The following is a 21,336-nucleotide window of genomic DNA, read 5'->3' on the forward strand; positions in this document are numbered from 1 at the left end:
ATCCCAGGAAATTTGAGCACATAATCACCATTACGGAGATATTGGCTAAAGTTGTTTTACCTACTTTAACTTACATCATTGCAAACGTTTAGTTTTGCAAACGTGTCTAGTTTTTGTGCAGTGGTGGATGGTGGATGGTAAGGTGGTTGCATGATAAGAAGAAAGAAAGAAACACAATTTATTTGCATTGCTTCAATTTATTGAATTTCTTATTAATACATTTTCATTTAGCAGACGGTTTTATTCAAAGCGATTTAAAACTACAATTCTTACGAAGGCGAAGGGAATCGAACCGGCGATGAACTGCATGCAAGCCCTACGCTCTGCCCGCTGCAACAAAGTCACGTGTTCGGTTCAAGAAAAGATATCACTACTTAGACAGCCTATGGACAGTTTCTTTAATGCTGTTGCAGTCGCGACAGTGATGAATTTTGACATGATTATGGTCTTGAATTCTTCATAACGCGTTCATGGTCATATTCCGCCTTAGCGGAGAAAAAAAATGAGTCTTTTTCTTTGAGTTTAGACTATAATGCCGTTCAAAAAATCCTGGTTTTGGTTATCGACCTTTCATGCCTTTTAAAGCAGGACGTGCACGCGCAATTTAGCTGATGATTTTAGCCTGGGATAAATTAACGAGAGGTTAAAATAAATTAGCGCCCGTCGCCAGACGGGCTTGGCCTGTTCTCAATTAGCGAGCTAGTTAATCTCCAGTTGCGAGCTAAATTAATTATCTTAGCTTCAGTTGTACGCCGAACAGGGCCCTGGAATGATATGTGGGGAGGAGATCATAAATGCAACTTCAAGTGAACATGTGAGTGACAACACAGTCATGACAAAAAGACACAGTTTATAACTCACAGCACAAGAGCTCCAGGAACTTCCCCAAGGGTTTTCTCTTGATTTATCTGCTGCTCCTGAGCCTGTTGAGGGTAAAACCAAACATGACTTATCAAATGAATAACCTTTTACAAATGAGTCTCACATCATCATATCTGGTCCCTGCCAATTTCATATGTCCTTCATATATACATTGTCCAGGCTGTAGCTCATATTACTGTTACTGATGGAGCCAGTTAAGACTGAGTTGAGTATTACACATATTGGAATTGTTACATGAGCTTTACGATCTAGGATAATCTCAACTCTCACCTTAGTAAATGAATTGTCCTCGTCACCACCACATTCATCGGAGAGATCACCTGATACTACCTCCAGGTCATCATACTAAAAGGTCAACAGGTCAGTAACACCATTCTCAAAAGATGGGTTTCTTACAATCGTTAGCTATCAACATCTTAATGAGCTCTATATAAACCATCTCAAATACTCATATACACACACATACTACAGTGCATCATGATGACCAAAAGGGGAATGTAGAGCAGGTGATCTTAACCTTGAAAGAATGGAGGTCAATGCAGTAATCGTCATTTGAGAGGTATCCATATGTCCTGTGGTACCAATCCCACCACTAGGTATGATCCCATCCAATTGGAAGATAAAAGTCTGAAATTTAGTCATGCATGTTATTCCTTTTGCTCCTCAGGTAAGCCTACCCTGACTTCTTTAGACCTGGCCTCTGTTGCCTTCCTCCTGGAAACGACATGAAAAGGTAGCACTTTTTTTCAATGCCTATCATCCTTACTGGTCCAGATCCTTAGACAACGACAATCATAACTCTCTAGGGACACTATTGTTAGTAGTACTTTTCGTGTAGGTGCTACATTTATGGCATTCAGATACAGCAGAAGTCGACCGAATGCAACTTCACAATTTTAAATTCATCTACTTATTACCGCTGGGGGCAGACACGTGGCTTCCATCAGTAGAAACCAGTGGTTTATCTACATAGGTAGAAATAGAGCCTTAAAAGTTTCTTCAACAGACAAAAACAAATGTCATATATACATTTTAGGCGCGCAACAGTTTTTATCTGGTAACGTAAAGCACTGCCCACAAGCGTTTGGCTGCAGGCTATGCTACAGTGTGCCATGTCATTGGCAAGTGAAAAATAGGACACACACAAAAGAAAAACACTAATCTCCCCTTGCGGTAAAACAATTGCAATCGCATGGGGAAATATTAATCGGTGGAGGACAAAGGACTGACATTACACATCACAAACACACATAATCGATGGGTTTTTACCAGTGTTATCTTAAATTACAGAAGCTACGGTTTCCCCAGACCTCACTTATTGCAGACAATTTCAGCGTGCTGTTGTTGAATAAAGCACTATTTACAGTTTGCTTAATTTGCATTCTCGCTATGAAGTAAGATTAAACATATCTACAGTTGGTACTGATGAGCTCTAAAAGTTTTATAATGGTCCAGTAGATGGCAGATGAGGGTTAAGAAACAATTGAAGGACACCAATAAAACTCCACAGACCAGACCATATCTGCAAATATTTATTATTAGCAAAAGAAAATGTATTCTAAATAAATTTGTTTACAGTAGAATACCACTTTGTTCATTTGATAGTTTGTACATTGTTTCACATCACTAGTGTGATGTTTAAAGCTGAGGATGTCTTATATTGTAACAGAATCTTCAATCAAAATACATCACAAGGGTATTTCACAAAGGAGGGTTTTTGTTGGAGTTAGATCAAAGTGTCAAGTTAAGACCCCAAATATCCAAAACACTGATCAAAGTCAAAGATTGCGATAGGGTTTTATTCTGCAGCTATCCAAACAACTCTGATCTTCCTCTGGGAAATACCCCCTGCTCTTGGCCAAAACTCTGCGGTTTTGCCATCAGTAAGCAAAATAACAAGGTTGATATTCAGTAAGACTTGATTCAACTACCTGACCAATGCATTCATAGTAATGTACAATGTAGGATGGTCCAAGTGGACTATCAGTATCCAGGTTCATTTTCAGCCCTCAGCTAGTCATTTTTTTTTTTTCCAGTTTCACTCATGATAACTTATGACAAACAGAACACACCAATTTATTCCTTCAAAACAAACAAAAAAAAAACCTGGCTTAGTATGGTTAAGCTATCTGGGGTGGACAGACCTGTGGGTATACCTTGATTACACATCCAACTGTGTACCAATTTGAGATTATTAAAGGGCTTCTCTTCCTTCACAATGATATGAAAATGATGGTGAAACATAAATAACAATCCTAAGAATAGTACAAACTGATGAGGATGGACAAATGCACGACTATCTACTACGTTAACTGGTTGCGCTCAGAATTAGACCACCCTGCGTGTAAGAGGCTGGGCTCAACAGTAAGACGCGGCTGTCTCTGCAACAGTGGAGGCCAAAATGTCTCATGCCTTCGATATAGCATGCCAAGGCCAGGATCGCACACGGCTGGGCTAGCCAATCATAATCCACCATCCCCAAACCCAAGGCAAATCCCTTCTCAACTCAAAACAGCAGCACTCCAACTGAAATCTCTGTAGCTATAGATCTGTTAGCAGTCTGTTAAAACCGTACATTTCAACCCTGTTCTAGAGTCTAAAAGAGGTCCCTGAAAGTCAACAGTCCATTGAGTGTCTGCTTTCTGATGCATACATCAATGATTCAATTGAACAAAAACAAAACTAACAAACATGGCATCTTGATTTCAAATGATTGTCTTTCACAATCTTGTGTCTGTGCAAGAATAGATCAAATAATAATAAAGAAGACAAGTAGGCACTTCAAGACAGAGGCTGCAAGTATATCTTATAAGATTACACCAGTTTTACCACAAAGTGTAGTGTACTCTTGTGCTTTGACAAACAGGTTTCTCTATGCAACCTGCAGGTTCTCAAAGCCTTTGACTAGTCTGTTCTGAGTTGTAGTAAAAACTGATTCACTGCGATGCTCAACGTCCAACAGTGGTCTTAGGGATGTGGCTAGGGTTCAGCTAAAAGAACAAACATCAACACTAATGTAAGTGAAGGCTTGAAAACATCAGTGCTTTTTTTTTTTTTTTTTTTTAAACCTTAAGTCTCTCTCATGGTGTGGCACAAGTGACATGGATACAAAAGGTTCTCTTTTTAACCTTACCCTGCCCACCTCTGATTTTCAAATCAAGCCATGCAGTAGTGTATGCGTCATACCATAGCACATGGCTCCATACCATTTCTACAACCGCAGAACCTCCTCTTAAAAAGTCAGAAGTCCTTCTCTCTTACATGTATGTTAAAGTCTCCTTAGCTTGAATGCATTTTCTGCAATAAAGAGTCTTTGGTGGATGTGGATTCCAATTGATGTGACTTAACGCATTCAGTTACAAAAACGAACAAGCTGTCTGATGTGTCTAAAATACAAACTTTCCAAATTGGACTCTTTGGTTATGAGTCCAAGAGCACTCCTTAAATGATTCCACTCCATTAAGTCAAAGTATCACAGCTTTACAAATTAGCATTTGTAAAAAATATATATTAAAATTTTTAAATGAATGCAATACTTTGTTTTGGAGGTCCAAATGGTAATTGGAAGCTTTGTTCTAGTTTACAAAAAAAAAAAAAAAAAAAAGAGAAAACATACAACCTGCACAGCAAGCCCTGCTACACGAGTCAAGGGCTAGTCCTCTCTGGGTCAAGCAGACAAACGCACACACATATATCTTAAGATAAATCTTAACTTCCTCTCGCGTCCTCATCTAAAATATATACACTCGTGTCCTTCATCTGAATAATTATTACAAAGTCCAAAAAAAATAAAATCACAACAGTTTGTCAATCTCCTTCTCCACTATTAAGCATCAACCATGATAAATGAAATTGAGAGCAACAAATATAAAATAAAATAAAAATAAAAAAAGTGACTGCAGTCAATAGTGTTAATATATGTATCCAAATATAGATTTAAAAAAACTGCAGCTTCAGCATTGTTTGATATTTACAGCAAAAGTGTAAAAGTGCTTGGGGGTTTTGCAGCTGTAATGGTATAGTGTAAAACGCCCATAGTGAAATAATACTGACATTTAAAAAACAAATACACACACTATGCATCTATCCACTTCACATCCAAGTCCCACCTTTTCCTTTAATACTGAGAAGGAGAGTCAGCTGGAGAAGAGGCTTACTCAGAACTCCCCCATTCTCCACAGTCAAGTGCTCGAATGGAGCAACAGGCCCCACTTCTGCAGCCTAACCGGGTCAAGCACTGGGATGCCGTGCACGTCAAACATGAGGGTAGTGTCTCTAGGGGCGGGGGTCCTCTGGATGAGGGACCATCCATGACCGCACATCCCCAGGGTGACAGAGGGGTGTCTCAAATGAGTCTCGAGTTCCGGAGGAACTGGATGAGCACCTTGTAGATAAATGTGTACTGTGACGGGGTCTGCACCATCATCATGCGCTGCTGACGAAGCATGTTCAGAACCGTTGGGACGTCCAGCATCTGAGAGAGAGACAGAAAAGAGGAAAACTAGGGTCAGGGTCAAGTTGTGGTCTTGGTACCTCTTGACTTGACTGAGGTTTTACCAGAGAACAGAAGTGGAAATTTAGAGGGTAGACTGGCAGGTCAAAAGTGTTTTGCAAGCTGGATGGTTAGCGAAAACGATCACAAAATGGGACTGAGACCAAGATTTTAGAATACTAACCAAGATGGAACAATGATATAATTCATCTCTATGGGAGAGTCACCTTACGTCATAACATAAACTTGTTCTCTTAACAAACAATGAGAGAAGGTAAACACACTTTTCTGTGCTATATTACTCCAATAATGGTTTGATGAAACCCCAAGAGTCTCCTATCGACTTAAATAGAGCAAAGCCTTTCTATAGTCTGCATGGAGGGGGGGATACACTTCAATGTCATTTTCATATGACCAATATTCAGGTTAACACATTTAATACAACACACATTCCGAACGCAAGTATCTACTCAATCAACAGCACTCAAACATGTTGGCAGACAAGCTCATTTTATAAATGTGTCATAAATGTAGATAGCCATGATGGCATGAAACTGAGATGTTTGTTCTACCAACACTTGCTTACTGGAAAACAAGAATCTGTGTGATTATGACCTACTACCAAAGAAGTATCAGATTTTGGATATGGTCCAAAATGTCTTTCAACTCCATTGTACTCCGTGTGGTGCTGATGTAATGTATGGTAATGTAGTAGTGACTGGGCCATAGAAAGCAGTGCCGATGTACCTCGTTATGTTCCAGACAGGCTATCATGATCTCAGACAGGATGACCACGCCCGTGCGCCCAACCCCCGCGCTACAGTGCACCAGGACCGGCAGGTTTGTGTTCTTTGGATCGCTGGTGCTGTTAGTGTGCCGTCTCACAGACTGGATCTCCTCCAGGTACGCTGAGTAGGGAAGGAAATGGATGCATTAGACTTGATTCTACGACCTATTGTAGCCACACTAAGAGCTTTGTATAATTCTGTCAGGTACAGTAGAGAATGGAGTGTGACCGACATTTAAGGAAGCTCCAGACATGTTACAATACATCAACAATATATTATTGAGAGAATGGTTAATTCAGGATGTGTGGTTTCACAACAACAACAAAAACTAAAAAATGCTCCCAATGTTCAAACACTGAATGTATTCTGGCCTGAAAGACTCAAAAATAAATCACATTATCCATTCACTGGGAAAACTGTGCATTGCGTTTGTGTGTATAAGTTCTTTACCTTCACATTTAAGATTTTGTGCAAGTTACATGCATATATACTATATAATCTTACAGCATGAATTTCATAAAGATTGCCAACAGACGCAAAACACAAATGTTAACAGATGACTCCTCACAGGATAACAACACAGTTCTTTACTTCTATATCGTAGCGGTGTTAATTATCGGACGGTGTGTGTTATCGGCAAACATGTGAATCCTGTATTAGACTGAAGTTATAGATTGTTAATCCATTATGAAACTTAGCATTTTGATTGTTTAACAGAATGGCCGATGTTTGACACTATCCGATAACGGACATAGCTACGCTAAATCAGTTGCATTCAGTGGCAGCCCCACTCACACAGGAAGCCCTTGAAGTCCTCGGGGCAGCCATGGTCGGGCCAGTCGGTGTACTGCAGGTGCCAGACGGTGCGCTCCTGGCCCGTCAGCAGGTGCTTGATCTTCAGGCCGGTGGTGGCGTAGCAGCCAGAGTCCGTACGGAAGCGCGTGGTGATCTTGAAGCGGCCGTAGGTGACGGTGTTGTGGCGCGATCCCAGCCGAGGCCAGTAGCGGAAGCTCTTCTCGCGGCCGCCCTCCTGTGCGGCAGGAAACGAGGCGTAGCAGGACAAAAACAATGGAGAGCATCATAAAGACATTCAAAGGAGAGGGGAGGAGAGGTCAGGAGAGGACAGCAGACGTAATGCTTATGTGAGTCAGATTTACCCAGGTTATCATCATCACACAAACAACTCTGTAAGAGAGATTGTGACCCAAAGATAAGCACAAAATAAAATGCAGACGTAATGCTTATGTGAGTCAGAGATTTAGAAAGGTTATCATCATCACACACAAACAACTCTGTAAGACACATTCTGACTCAAAGATGCCCACGAGAATAAAATGCGCACCTCCTCAGCGGTGACCATGGCAATGATTGCCACGCCTGCCTCCCACACCATCTGCCAGAAGTCCTGGCACGTATTGTTGAGTGGACCCTGGGAGGCGATGTAGCTCCACTCATCTCCTCCCACTGTCACCTGGGGAGAGACACAGAGGCCACAGAAGCCAATCAGTCCAATCCTGGAAGCACAGGAAAATCTACACACCCCATCTCAGACTGTCAGAAGCTATAAATACACACATGCTTCCCGAGCATGAAGTGCAAGCATCACCGGTCTGGAATGAGGACCTGTTGCTTTTTATGTAATGAAAGCACGAGAGGAGTTCAGCCAATTACCGTCGATCTCTTTGTCTGGAGCATGTGTACAGTAAATCCTCTACCGACTTCCAAGCATGATCATCAAAACGTATGAATGCACTATGCAGTGAATCACTCAAGTAATTGTTTGGAGAACATTCCTAAAGCATTCTCCACAAAAATAGTTAAGTCAATATGGAATTACTGAGACTAAGCCAAATGATCATCTTTAATACACCTAATCTTCAAATTCTATTCTTCAGACTTTGAGTCTGAAATCCAAGTTCAAGGGGCCAGTTCAAATTTCCGACTAGAAACATGGAAATTCTGACTTCCCAGTGCAAATTAAATGCACCATTAATCTTAGGAGCAATAATTAAAAGGCATTATTTAAAGAAATAGAACTATACAATTCTAGTACACCCACCCTCCACCCCCGACTACAGCAATATTCGTGGGCTCACCCTGATGTGCGAGGCATTGATATAGCCTGTGTTGTTCTCCTTGGTGGGGACCAGTTCCACGCGCGTGTCATCGTAGGGCAGCACGTCCTGGAAGCGATTGCGCTCACCGTTTTCGGGCAGAAGGGCGATGGTGCAGTCGTTGCCTGGGCGGCGCTTCGCTACCTGCTCGTACTCTGCGAACACGGTGCCCTGCTCCACACGCTGCTCCAGGATCTTGCACTGCAGGGGGAAAGATTAAGGCCAGGAGTCGACCTTTTACTTACTCTTCAACAGACCACATAGGGCTACAATGCTCTTGGATTATCATTCTTAAACATTTGTCGGTGAAAATGAATTGAAGAAAGAAAGAAAAAAAAATCCTTGATAACTGAAAATCAAGTGCTCATTGATACACGCGGAGGACAAAATGTCCAGAAACAAGGGAATAGAAGAAGCATTTAGTCTGCGGATCTTAATAATACAAGCCTGACAAGGTGTCAGGTATTCCTGCATAACTCTGAGGCAGTGCATGATGCAGACTGCAGACCCAGTCGACCAAACTGAAAGGCTATGCTTCATGTACAGACACTCAACCAAGAAACGCTGAGCTGAACGGTCCCTCCACAACATCATACTACTACTTTCCTAACTCACTGATATTTTCTTTTACAAATTAAATGAAAGCTGGCTCAAAAACATCAGTCCAAACAACAACAACTTGGTTGCATGTCTCCGTCAAGGCTAAATAGTATCTTGCAACGTTAGTGAAAGTTAAACTAAATTTGTGGAGCCCCGTCATTTGGATCCGGTCCAAAACGAATGGGTTCTTCCTTGGCCCATGCTACACCTTTCCACCAGTTCTCATGAAAATTGGACCAGTAATTTTTGCATGATCCTGCTTAAAGACAGACCAAACCTGAAAAATAACCTCCTTGAAGGAGGTTAATACAATCAAGATAGTGTTATTTAAATCACAGCTCAACATTATTTTTAAGCAAAGATTAAAGCACAGAATGTCCCCTAACATTTGTACCAAGCTTGGATAATGAAGACTGCTCTTACCCGCTCATCGTTGGATGCCCTCTCCGGCTCATCCTTGGCCTCGTCATGCGCGGAGAAGCGGGCGTGAGCCAGGCCGTTGAGCCCGCTCAGTTTCAGCTGGCCCAGCTTCTTTGTGTCTGTTCGAGTGCCCCTCTTCATGCCCTTTGATGAGTGGGAAAGAAAAGGGGAGAAAGAAAGTGACGCAAGTTGAAAGCTGATGTTTGAAGAGACGGAGAGTGTGTGTGTGTGTGAGTGAGTGTGTGCTCAGGTAGGTGTAACGTGAAAGCAGCGTCAGGCAACCTCTGCTGGAATGCTCCCCGTCCTGCCCAGCAGGCTCAACCACCACATTCCTGCTGCCTCACAAGAGAACCGGTCTACACCACCCAGGATACTACTGACAGGGTCACAATACAATACATCTGTCTTTCTTTGTTTGTTTGTAAAGTTCACAGATGTCTAGGTCCAGCTGACTAATCTGATGAGTTGTCAAAAGCCTTTTTAATTCTCATTTTAACCTGAAAGGATGCACTAGAGAGAACTGAACCTGGACATTTCATGCACAATCTAAGCTGACCTGTAACCTAACATACCAAACTTTATTCACTGCATTATTTTCTGCCAAACCATGTTTTTAGATGAAAATTAGTTAATTCTAATGTGATTGGTGTGCCTTTCTCGCAATTGGTGAACAGGGATAAGCCTTTCCCTTTATCTTAAAATGCTTTTCAATTGAATGAATGAGAGAGAATCGCCTACCCAGAACGATTTATTTAACTGAATTGTGATTACTACTTATTTAAATAGTAACAGTATCTTAAAACAGTTACTCATATTTAGGTTTCCTCCGGTAGGAGGTAACCTATTGTTATTGTAGGCTTTCCTATTATTATTATGTTGCTGCAATGGGAGTCAATGGCAGCCCCTAGAACCATATGGTAACTTTTTGTGAAATTTGGCACACTCATTAAGGACAGTCCCTTCTTCATTCACACCAAGTTTCATGGCTCTCATGACACCACTCTAGCGCCACCAACAGGTCAAAGTTGGACTTTTGTAACACACGCAACTTTTGAACCGTATGACCGATTTTCAAAAATGAGGTACCATTGGATTGCCTGGATCAAGACGAATTTAACCCACCCCATGGCGTCAATTTCCGGTTATATAGATTTTCCGCTATTTCCGGTTTTATCAAAAACCTTTGAAAGCCTTCTCCTCCTACAATTTTTGGCAAATCTTCTTCAAAATCACCAGAGATGATCTTCAGACCAAGCTTCACAAAAGTTATGGAAATAATTTTGATCCTCACAACCGTTTGTCCGGTACAGCCACTCAAATTCAGCTGAAAAGTCGCCAAACAGGAAGTGAAGTCATATCTTGGCAAATCTTTGTGAAATCAACACCAAACTTTATATGTCACTGGAAGACACTACAACATGTTCCCATGTGCAAAGGCAACTTCATATCTTAAAAAATGATTGATATAAAGCAAATTGGATACATTGTTAACGCTAAAATAATGCTTTACACATCAACAGGTCAAAAAGTGATACTCTGATTCAATCACAAGTTCATGTGAAGACACTTGAGAATGTTAAGTACACAAATCTGAAAAAAAGTTGACTGTAAGATGAAAAGTGGATTTTTGGTGAATATTTGAAACATGCATGCTTGGCTAATTTCTAGGGTGATTTTCTGTAGAAGGTCTCTCTCTCTGCTCCTTTGCTCCTCAGCGCGCATGTGTGCTCCAGATTCTCTCTCACACACACACACACACACACACACACACACACACACACACACACACACACACACACACACACACAGGGACAGGCTCCTTTGACACGCGCAAGCACACACACACAACATTTAAGGAAATGTAGGGATGACCACACCCCTTCTCACTCTTAGCTTGAAGCCATGGCCCTTGAGGATCTTCTAAGTAATGCATTTGAAATGTAATATCCCATTGGCAAGTCTGCAGAATGGATCTTTCTATACAGTGACAAATGGTCACAAAAATACATTTTTCCCTGGTTAGCAATGTCTGGAGGAGGAAACCGCCATCGCTGCTTGCAGCTATATTTTGTATTGTAATTACGTACATGTCGTTACATGTATTTCGTTACTACCCAACACTGGTCATAATAGCCTTTAACGACTTTTTCAACATCTGCAAATTTACACTAATAATTTTCCTCACTTTTGCCCCATGCAGCCAATCATCTTAAGCTTAGGGTAAGGTCGCGATAATACGGTACGTATTAAAGTGCATGTCAGAATAGGTTTTAATTGCGATGTTTGTCCGATTTGAATATAATGTAGATTCATTCATCAATTTTATGAAACTGGGTGTTTCTGAATATAACCAAGCTGCGCACTTTGATACATGCATGTGATTGTTTCAGCCTACATTTACACTAGATCTTCACTTCCACAACATTGTCATTCTTCTACAGAATATTCCTTCAATATATCCCTTTCCAATCCTCAAATCAACAACAATCAGTTTACCTATTCCATTTCTTTTGACTAACCAAGGCAATCTAAACCAACCATGTACAATCGTCAGCCAGTTTCACTATAACCCTATAGACCCACAGTCCAATCCAATCATGAGCATTAGCTTCCCAGTGTCTAACATTGGGATTGCCCACCCCTGCTGAGTCCCCATATGCCTTGGTTGAGGAATACAGCCTGCGTGGCTGAATCTAGTCTGCTTCATAGTGGACACCATCACCACATCAGAATAACTCCTCCAGACATTTTGTAGAGCCGTCTATGGATTCTTTGGCTTCACAATGACGTTCATTATGCATATTTGTAGGGTTACAGGGCCCATCATTCTGTACAATGATGCCTCTCAAATTTAAGTGTGAGAATAAATATGCAATTGCTGAATAGCAGCAGCAAGTATTTTTCTGAACCAGAGAACTATGTGCAGATAGAAAGACTAATCTGCAACTGAAACCATGCAATTCTTAGAATGCTAAGGGGATGAGGCTCCCACATACACACAAACACACACTATGCAATTGTTCTCCCTGCCATCACAAGACCTGACTGCCATGGCGACGACGTTGTTGACACGAGTGGGGGGGAAAACAATGCAAGAGGCAGCTCACCACAGGCGGCAGGCCCTCGATCAGCCTCCTCCCCGCGGGCACGTCCGAAACGGGGCGCTTCTTGAGGATGTCCCGCTTGGCCTTTTGTCTGCCGAGGTCCCCGTCAGAGATGGATGGCACCATGGCCGTGGGGTCCCGCATGGCAAGGCGATCCATGGGCAGGTAGAGAGGCTCAGCCTCGGCCTCGTGGATGGGCGGGTGGGTCTGGTAGGCGAGCGGGCCCGACAGGATCTGGTCGAGGGCGGAGGGGAAGGGGTAGGCTGGAGGGGGCTCCCGGGGCGTCTGTCCCACACCCAGGGCCACCAGGTGTTGGTCCACCTGTACCGGCACCCCCACCCTCACCATGGCATCCTGGGATTGGGGTGTGTGTCGCCCTCCCTCGTCGTCCAACTCCTCCTCCTCGCCACTGCTGCTGTGCACCAGCATGGTGGCGTCCGACAGGGACTTCTTGTGGCCGTAGCGCACGTCCTCCTTGCTCCCGCCCTCCTCCTCGTCCTTGACAGTCCTCTCCAGGAGGGCGTTGAGCTCGGAGGCCGAAGAGGCGGGGTTGGGGGCAGAAACCGGGGTGGGGATCTCGGCGGCTGATGCGGAGATGGTGCGCTCCTTGATTCGCATGCCCTCCAGGCTGTAGGCTAGGCCTGCGATCTCGATGGAGTTGCGTTTCTGCATGCGCGGGTGCCGCGGCAACACCAGCGGCTCGCTCACCTCCTGCAGGGAGTGCGCCACCGGCAGGCTGTCCTCCTGGAAGGTCTGCACGGAGTGGTGCACGCGGCGTGTGATCAGGTCCGGGTTGCTGCTGCTCACGTACAGGTGGCGCGACAGATCCGGCGTGCTGTTGGCCGGCCGCGGGTGCGCGTACGGGTAAGGCGGCGGTGGGCGGTACACCTGCGTGCGCATGATGTTGGGCGCCTGGTACTCCTGTGCCTGCTGCAGCTGCACGTTGGTGAGCTCGGGCACGCTAACGGCGCCAACCACCGGCCGGCGCTCACCGGGGTACGGGTACGGGTGCGAGGGGCTGTGGAAGCTATAGTTCAGGTGGAAGGGGTACTGACCGGCCATGTGCTCGCGGATCTCCGGCTGGCTGTACACCAGCGGGTCGGGCCGGCTGTAGGCGTAGGAGCTGCCGATGTTAAGGTTGCGCATAGAGTGGCTCTGGCGCTCCACCCCGGGGCCCATGTGCCCGTGGCCACCACCTCCGCCCGGTCGGGTCTTCTGCCGCATAACAGTCTCATAGTCGGGCGTGGCGCGGTAGGAGGGAGGCAGCAGGGCGCTGTGGCGATGCGAGGGCACGTAGTCGGGGCGCATGACGTCGCTACCTGTGATGCTGGGGTTGGACGACATGGGCGAGGGCTGCAGGTAATGCTGCGGGTTGTTGAGCGAGCTGGTGCTGTGCGCGCTGTACACGCTGCCATTGCGCAGGCGCCCGTTGTACTCGTGTGGAGAGCGGTCCAGGCTAGTCTGGGAGTGATAGTAGTAGCCGTTCTGGTTGTTCATGTAAAGGTTGTCTAAAGGATAGCAAAGCGATATGAAAATCAAAAGGTTAAGGATAGTTACCATGAATTGTCAATAAAACAATTCAGATAACACTTGTCTAGTAAACAAGACCAAAGTCTATTCATCATGTCTCATGATAAGATCATTCTTTTTTTTTTTTTTGCATCAGACAATACTGCAGGAATAATTGTTGAGGGCTTTCGGAGGTTTTCTCTTTACCTTGGGAAGATGTGTAAGGCTCAGTGTAATGGCCATTGTAGTGCAATTGTGGGGGAGCCATCATGTAGGGCTGCTTTGGCTATAAAAAAAGAGAACACCATATTTTCAACACAAAGCAGCCGTGCTGGGCTGTGGTGCACGTGGCCCATTTAAGGAATAGAACAGGGTGTTCAATATAAAACCCTAGACTGTTGCGCAGAGAGGGAGAGAGAGCTCACCAGAGACATTCTTGTGGAAGATCGCCGTCGCACTGGGTTGACAGGGGCAGGCTGGGTTTGGCTGTCAAACACATCAGATAAAGGAATTAGATTAAACCAAATTGCATACTGCATTCAGACCATTTTTTTGACACCAAACGCATTCCTGCGGACAGATCTTTGACATGGAATCAACACTTGGTGGACTTGAAGACATGTCAACCATCCTGAGAGACATTCTTACACTACATTACTTTAAATGAGTTGATGTCTGTCCTGAAAAAGTAGAGCTCATGCTATGGACATACACCACAGACTTTGGCTTGCTAGTGAGCTTTAAAATCTTGTTTCTAAATTAGGTCCCCTCCCTTAAATTTAAAGAGCGGATCTAGACGATCCAAAAGTGGGAAATGGTCCCTCTTTCCTCTACTGTGCTAAGGAAAGGCCCAGGTGTGCTATGCACAGGAGGCTGTTGAGGCAGCTGCGCTCACCCCTTATTAGAAGGCAGAGAGGGACGAGAGAGCATTGGAAAGCGAGGAAAGGAGAGAGTGAGAATGGACTTCTGCCAGCCCTCGGGAGGCGTGGAGTCCCCCTCCTCTCTGGAGACAGGAAAGGGAGAGTGAGGCGACAGGTTGACACACACATGCACACACACACACGCACACACCCACAAGCACACACACACACACACACACACACACACACACACACGGAAAATTACGTCCAGATACAAGGAAAAAGAAGAAGAAAAAAAAGAGGAGGAGGTGGACAACTTACAGGCTGTTTTTGTTAATTTTGTAAAACTTGTGTCGTGCCAGGCACATTCTGCAGACATATTTGGAGGTCTCCATATCCTCCTATGAATTCAAAAACAAAACAGAATTTCGAAACTAGGACAAAGGTAGTATTATTCACAGAATTCTCTGAAGAAATCCACAAAGCAAAACAAGACGGTTTGTGTAAGTATCTGGCACAGAGTGCCCCACTAAACACAAAAACAGTGGCCTGTCTATAAATAATTACACACGGACTCAGCAGACACCGCTGGAGGGACTAGCCAAGGGCTTATTCAATCTTTGCGCTATTTTTAAGTTCTGAAAAAGAATCTGAAAATGAGTAACATAATGAAGACCATGAGCCATGGACGTTGTAGACTTACAGTCTGGAACTGAATTGTGTCCTCCTTATTGGTTAGTTCCAATGCAAAGAACGACTTGTTGTGAGTCATATTGTTGATGTCATTCCACCTAGACAGGCAATTAGAAAATAATTAACAGTAGTGTTACTGTAGGCATAGAACACCACTGAGGTCACCAAGCAAATAAAGTTAAAGGAGGCTATTGCACAAATTGGGTTTCGCCCTCCTTGTGGCGTGCAATGTTAAAGCTTCAACACATAATGTAACTTTTTCAGGCCCAAACCTGAGTTTAACTGCTTACCTAAAAATGAGAGATGGCTTGCCATTCTTATGTTTGACGATAATCCCATCGAGACACGACACAATGAGTATGTCCGTTCCCTGGCTATCCTGTGTCAGTGATGACAGGAACAGAGTACATGGGGTGAATAATGTGTTTGAGAGAGAAGATACAGAACAGAGAAGACCAGACAAGGTTTTCGACCTACAGACGGAGAGCAGCAACTGCTAGGTCACTAATCTCAGCAAGGGTTACAGTTTCTCTTACCTTTGCTTGATATGTCTCTTGGCCATACCCTTCCATCTTCTCCACTTCCTGCATGTAGAGCAGCTCTGCTTCAGGGGCTGGTAACCCTCTGTACACACACAAGCAGAGTCAATATCCAATGTATCTATTTAATCAGTCCATCAGATCCGTCAACACTCAACAATGTGAGGAATTCATTTCACGCATACGCAGTCTAAATTGTGGAATTTTCTGAATTGAGTAACCTCACACCTGAAACCGCCATAGCTAACTACACTAGAATTCTGCCCAATAGGGCATAAGTCATCCATCACAGCCCAACGATATGTCGATCCAGGCACATATGGGGTTGATAAATTAAAGAATCTGAACGCAGAATTTGCAATGGAAATAAGCCGGTATCTTTGAACCCCATCGCAAAAAAAAAATAAAACTTTTACAGCTCCTGGCCTGCTGCTCAGAGATGGCTTTTTATCTGTCTGGTCAATAAATCAGCCCAGCAATTCCTACAGATGCTCCTCAACACTGTGTTAATTGAAGCCAGATGACAGCAATACAAGCCGTCTGTAGCCAACCCTACAGAAGCGGAGAGGAACCTAATAAGAATGTGAAATTCCCACACGCCAGATTAAATTTGCTTGTGAAATTCCCATATTCTAATTGTGTCTTGCGTGTTACAAGAATGTCAAGAGACAAACTAGCAGTGCGGTAACTTACCGATAGTTTTGATAAAGCATAGCAACTTTCTGAGTGGCCTCCTCCAATACTCGCTCATCCTGAATCCATCCCTTTAAGAAACAAAGAATTGGTTTCAGAAAGTAACGGAGTGGCCTCATATGTTTACGAAGACTCAAACAAACTGGAAACAATGTCTACATAGGACACAAAAATACAAACATTTTCACTGCCAGACAAAATGCCAAAGTGCCTCATGTTTTACTTTGTTTACTTACAATGGGAAACAGCACAAACTTCTGGAGAAATTCCTCGGACTCATAGCGGTTAAAATCTCCAAAATCAGCTGAGGTAGAGGGGGGAAAAGGCATCTATGATCAGGCCATTTCCAATTTCAATACAATGAACACAAAGGCAGATATCATGATTTAATAGTTTAACAGACTTTAGAAATCAATTTTATAGTTACAATAAGCTGTAACCCCCCCCCCCCCCCCCCCAACACAAATGGAGTGTTTTCTTTGAGCAGAGCAGGTGGGCAGTGTCCTGCTGCAGGGATTACTAAAACTGGCCAGTCGTGTTTGGAATAGCGTGACACATTTCTGGAGCGCTGCGCAGCGTACAGTGACCGAAGGGGCTAATTTTAGACAACCAGAGGTGGTTGTTTTGCTATGGCAGGAAAGTGATTCAGCATGTAGTCCAACATTAGCACTAATCTGAGTCTGACCATCAGAAATATTCACAGCTATGTAGGGTATGCTGGGGTGGTAGTGGTGGTGGTGGGTGGGGGCCCCAGGCTGAAAACAGCTCTTGGACAGCCAGAGGGGTCCCTTCCTTTCACCGAGCATAAAGGGAGCGCGCATGGCCATGTGCGCCGCGTGTTTTTCGACTGCGTGAGAACCTGGGCAGGCCAGGAGATGAGACCTGGTTCCAATGAGTGAGTGATCTCAGCGGCCCTGCAATGCTAACGCTGGGCCAGCAATGCATGCTGCCAGATATATCTTTGCCGGTGATGTCTGAGATTCTTCTGCTGGGCAGAAGCTGGAGGCAGACTTGTTGAGTGCTAAAACACAGGCCATGCATGCACTGCTACACTCTGGTGAGAGAACTCCAGTTTTTCCCCCTTTATGACATGTGCTTCATTTGGGATCTGCAAGCATCAAGAGCTTTCCTATACCTTGCACAGCCAGCCCAGCCAACCGGATAGCTTGTTCAATGGAGCAGGGAATCCTACCCTCCAGAATATCTTTCTTCAGTTGCAGATAATACTGGTAGCTGCAGAGATGGAGACAGAAATGGTAGAAAACTTTTTGCTTTGGCAGGTAACAGTATTCCACTGCGATAATCCAAGGGCCAAAATCTAGGTTTTTATTAGGAGATCAGTCTTATGAGCCCTTCCTTGATAATTGATCCTGCTTACCGTGTGATCTCCTGCTGAAGCTGGGAGACTGTTGGCACATAGGACACCACCCCAAAGTAAACCGTCGGCTCCAAGCCATACTTGTCCAGCTGTTTCTTCAATGGCTTCTCCAGGTCGATCCATCTCTGCTGGTTTTGTTTGTTGAAGTACCAGAGACTAAAGTACGTTATCTGAAAGGAAGAGACAATGTGACGCCATTTCAAAAGACAGCGAGCGGTACTATTTTTCTAAGGATTGAATAATTATTCACAATTACATGTCCATTCTTATTCGGTTCAATAAACCTTCAATTAAATGAATGCCATTCTGTCATATGTCATATTAAAGTCATGAGACACATACAGGCAAGGTGAAGAGATTTTTCTTTTTGTCTTTGATAAGATCAGAGTCAGTCAGAAGTCTCAAAAAATGCAAAACAGTCTAATGGAACAAGTATTCATATTGGATTTTAAAAATATATATTATTATACCTATTTTGAGCGTATTAGCTGTTACTTATTATATCTTAAAGTGAACACAACACAAACGACAATGCAGTAATTCTGAGGAAATAATAACTATATACCAATACGTTATTTACAATACCCACTCTATATTTTGACGCATTGTGTCAGGTGTCCTAAACACTTGTTCATATGTTACTGGTTGGCAAATGTAAATCAATGGCACACAAGATGCACATAAATCAATTTAACAAAGAGATAAGATTACATGCACAAAAACTGTTGTCTTTTATATTCTGGCCCCAAACAGACATCACTGTTATTATCTTTAAGTGCACATGTAACTACTGTCCATATGGGGATCAATCCACATAGGCTGCTAAGCGATTTAGAGTGATTCCTGTAACACTGTAACATTAACTAAGAACTATTAAATGTGGTAGTCTGTGGCATCACATGATGCTTGACATTGGAGGCTCGATCTCTCATGATTTAGTGACACATGCGACTTGAGAACTTTGTTATTAGACAGGTCTTATACAAATGTCAAAAATGTTGAAGACATGTTTTAAAATAGCACCCAAAACAATACATACCTCTCGTAATTCGAGTCTTTGCGCAACTGCTTCCAGACATTCCTGGCCGGTACCCTCCACAGAAAGTGTGTACTCGACAAATTCGCCATTTAACAGCTGAATGCGTGTGACAAGGCAGCTCTTGCTGGAGACGGTGTATCTTCGCGTTCTTTTTAGTTTTAAGCCAAAAGGCAATGGCATATTTCACAGTCCTTTGAAAGCGGTGTTACTACTTGTAAGAAATATTTCAATGTAGATTTATCAAATGATGCCCATCTGTCTGAGATCATAAGAGACAAGAGTCCACGGTTGATGCATGTATTCCTGCAGTGATTAAAAAGAGAGAGGAAAATTATTAAGATTACTGCACACAATCCATGTTTGACAATGCATAGCCTATTCTTCCAAGATGCCTGGTTATATGACAACATGACGTCAAGTGTCTATTAAACTATTTGACTTCACCACGTGTATACACAGAGGACTGAACCGTGAAAGCGAGGAATTTCTTTAAGGTTACTTTTGCCTAACTGTCATAAACTCTAGCTAATATTATGCTAGTGTTTAATACCATTAAGAAAATTGCCAAATTGGTGAGGAAGTTTCTTCACAAATTTGACCTCTAATGTTAAAATTCAGCAACATGGAGCACTTACTTAAAATACAGTAATCAACAGATTGCAGAAGTTCTGAGACAACGTTAGCCACGTTCAGTGCGCTTGGACCAAATGGGAACAGTAATGACAAATCACTTGTAATTTAGTTAGCTAGCTAATCCGCCACTAAATCTGTTTTGGCTGCCTTCCTAACTGGCTAACGTTAAGCAAGTGAGCTGCCAAGCTAAAGTCATATTAATGCAGAACAGATTAACATTGCAGAATAACAGAGTGAAATAATGAATACGGACCGTGACACAAAAGACTGATGGCTAATCACACAATCCCCGCCTGTCAAATTCAATGCAAAGCTAACTAACTTTAAGCTACGAGTAACACTAGATGGATTTACAGGAGCTCCCAAAACTTTCCATGTCAAAACACCCACAAAGACAATAACAATGCTTACAACCGCTATTGTTGAAATTAAACAGCGTCAGTGATATTACATTACCCATCTGAATGAAAACACTAATGATTAAGGGTGTTTTACTATGTTTGTTTTGAGCACGACAGTTATCTAAACAAGCAAAACAATCAACATAACGGATTCTACAACTAACTAAAAAGCAAAATGGCCATGCCTCATTCCCAATAGAGCAACAAGTGCCAAGCTCAGGCTCGCAAATCAATGTTGTTTCAATACATAGTGACGTTAGGTAGGTAGAACCTGGCTACGTTACCCTTTCTCACTTGAGTTACCCCACCAAACTCTTGCTATGCGATGTTAGCCAGCTACATAACTTCAAGAAGTTATTTGCAGTCTGCAATGGATAATCCCAAACATGACAAATCCGAAATACAAAACGCCAACACAAAGCAAAGGCTGCTGGGGTAGCTGACCAAACAGTATCCTAAAACAAACATGGCTAGCTTACTGATACCGTCTCTGCTCACATGAACTAAACAAACTCTAGCTATCGGACTAACTAGCTAAAGCGTAGCTAGCTTCCAGCTAAGCGACTACAACAGCAAACGTTACTTTTAAATGACTTCACCGAGGAAAACAATAATATCAGAGAAATTACCTGTCGTTAGAGACCATTCAAGGTCGATACAAAACCACTGCAATACAATTATATCTAAAAGCAAATGCACAGAAACTTCAAAGTTGTGTTGGCAATCCAAAAGTTTTCTTCTCCACCTAGCTAGCCTGGCTAGATGAATGCATGCCGAGATCCTCGGGTCTCTCTAGGAGCTAAAAAACTTCACTTCCTGTGAGGACAGGCCTACCAATAAATCCAGCGCGTGGTGTACATCCGCGGGGCCTATTTCGTGTTCCTCGTCGGTGTTGTTTTCGCTACACATGATCTCCTTACACTTCAATTACGCTAACGTCAAGTTTCAAAGAACCAAACTTTTTGACATTGTTTTATATTTTAAGTCCCACGTGAAAGGGGCAGATGTAGTTCAGAGCATTGATTTTCCAAGAGCGGCTTAATACAAACCTGATTCAGAGTCCATTACATCAGACAGCTGGAATGCCTGGCAGCGAAAATGCAGAGAATGGGACAGCTGCTCTCTGCTGACCGAATGGGTTGTTGCAACGTTCTACTGGAGTACAAAAGTAGTCAGACGTGTGCTTAATTG

General features: G+C 43.3%; 1 protein-coding gene across 4 annotated transcripts; it reads right to left on the minus strand.

Moving 5' to 3' along the window:
- Positions 1-2,403: 2,403 nt before the first annotated feature.
- On the minus strand, positions 2,404-21,254 carry ptpn21 (protein tyrosine phosphatase non-receptor type 21). Of its 4 annotated transcripts, none has more exons than XM_080850593.1 (20): positions 21,195-21,254; positions 19,112-19,414; positions 18,073-18,242; positions 17,830-17,927; positions 16,931-16,998; positions 16,695-16,765; positions 15,999-16,086; positions 15,753-15,841; positions 15,473-15,560; positions 15,091-15,170; positions 14,805-14,912; positions 14,335-14,395; positions 14,117-14,195; positions 12,404-13,908; positions 9,300-9,440; positions 8,259-8,477; positions 7,505-7,633; positions 6,958-7,192; positions 6,122-6,282; positions 2,404-5,356 (listed from the first exon to the last, which is right to left on the minus strand). In XM_080850593.1, exons 2-20 carry the CDS (start codon positions 19,289-19,291, stop codon positions 5,228-5,230), a joined length of 3,699 nt encoding a protein of 1,232 aa, XP_080706719.1. In that variant the 5' UTR covers positions 19,292-19,414; positions 21,195-21,254; the 3' UTR covers positions 2,404-5,227. The 4 variants fall into 4 exon arrangements, with proteins under 4 accessions (XP_080706719.1, XP_080706718.1, XP_080706720.1 ...); XM_080850592.1 differs by lacking the exon at positions 21,195-21,254 and adding an exon at positions 20,775-20,905; XM_080850594.1 differs by lacking the exon at positions 21,195-21,254 and adding an exon at positions 19,747-19,805.
- Positions 21,255-21,336: the final 82 nt, after the last annotated feature.

Source organism: Sprattus sprattus, assembly GCF_963457725.1.
Source record: "Sprattus sprattus genome assembly, chromosome: 13".
Taxonomy (NCBI): Eukaryota; Metazoa; Chordata; class Actinopteri; order Clupeiformes; family Clupeidae; genus Sprattus; species Sprattus sprattus.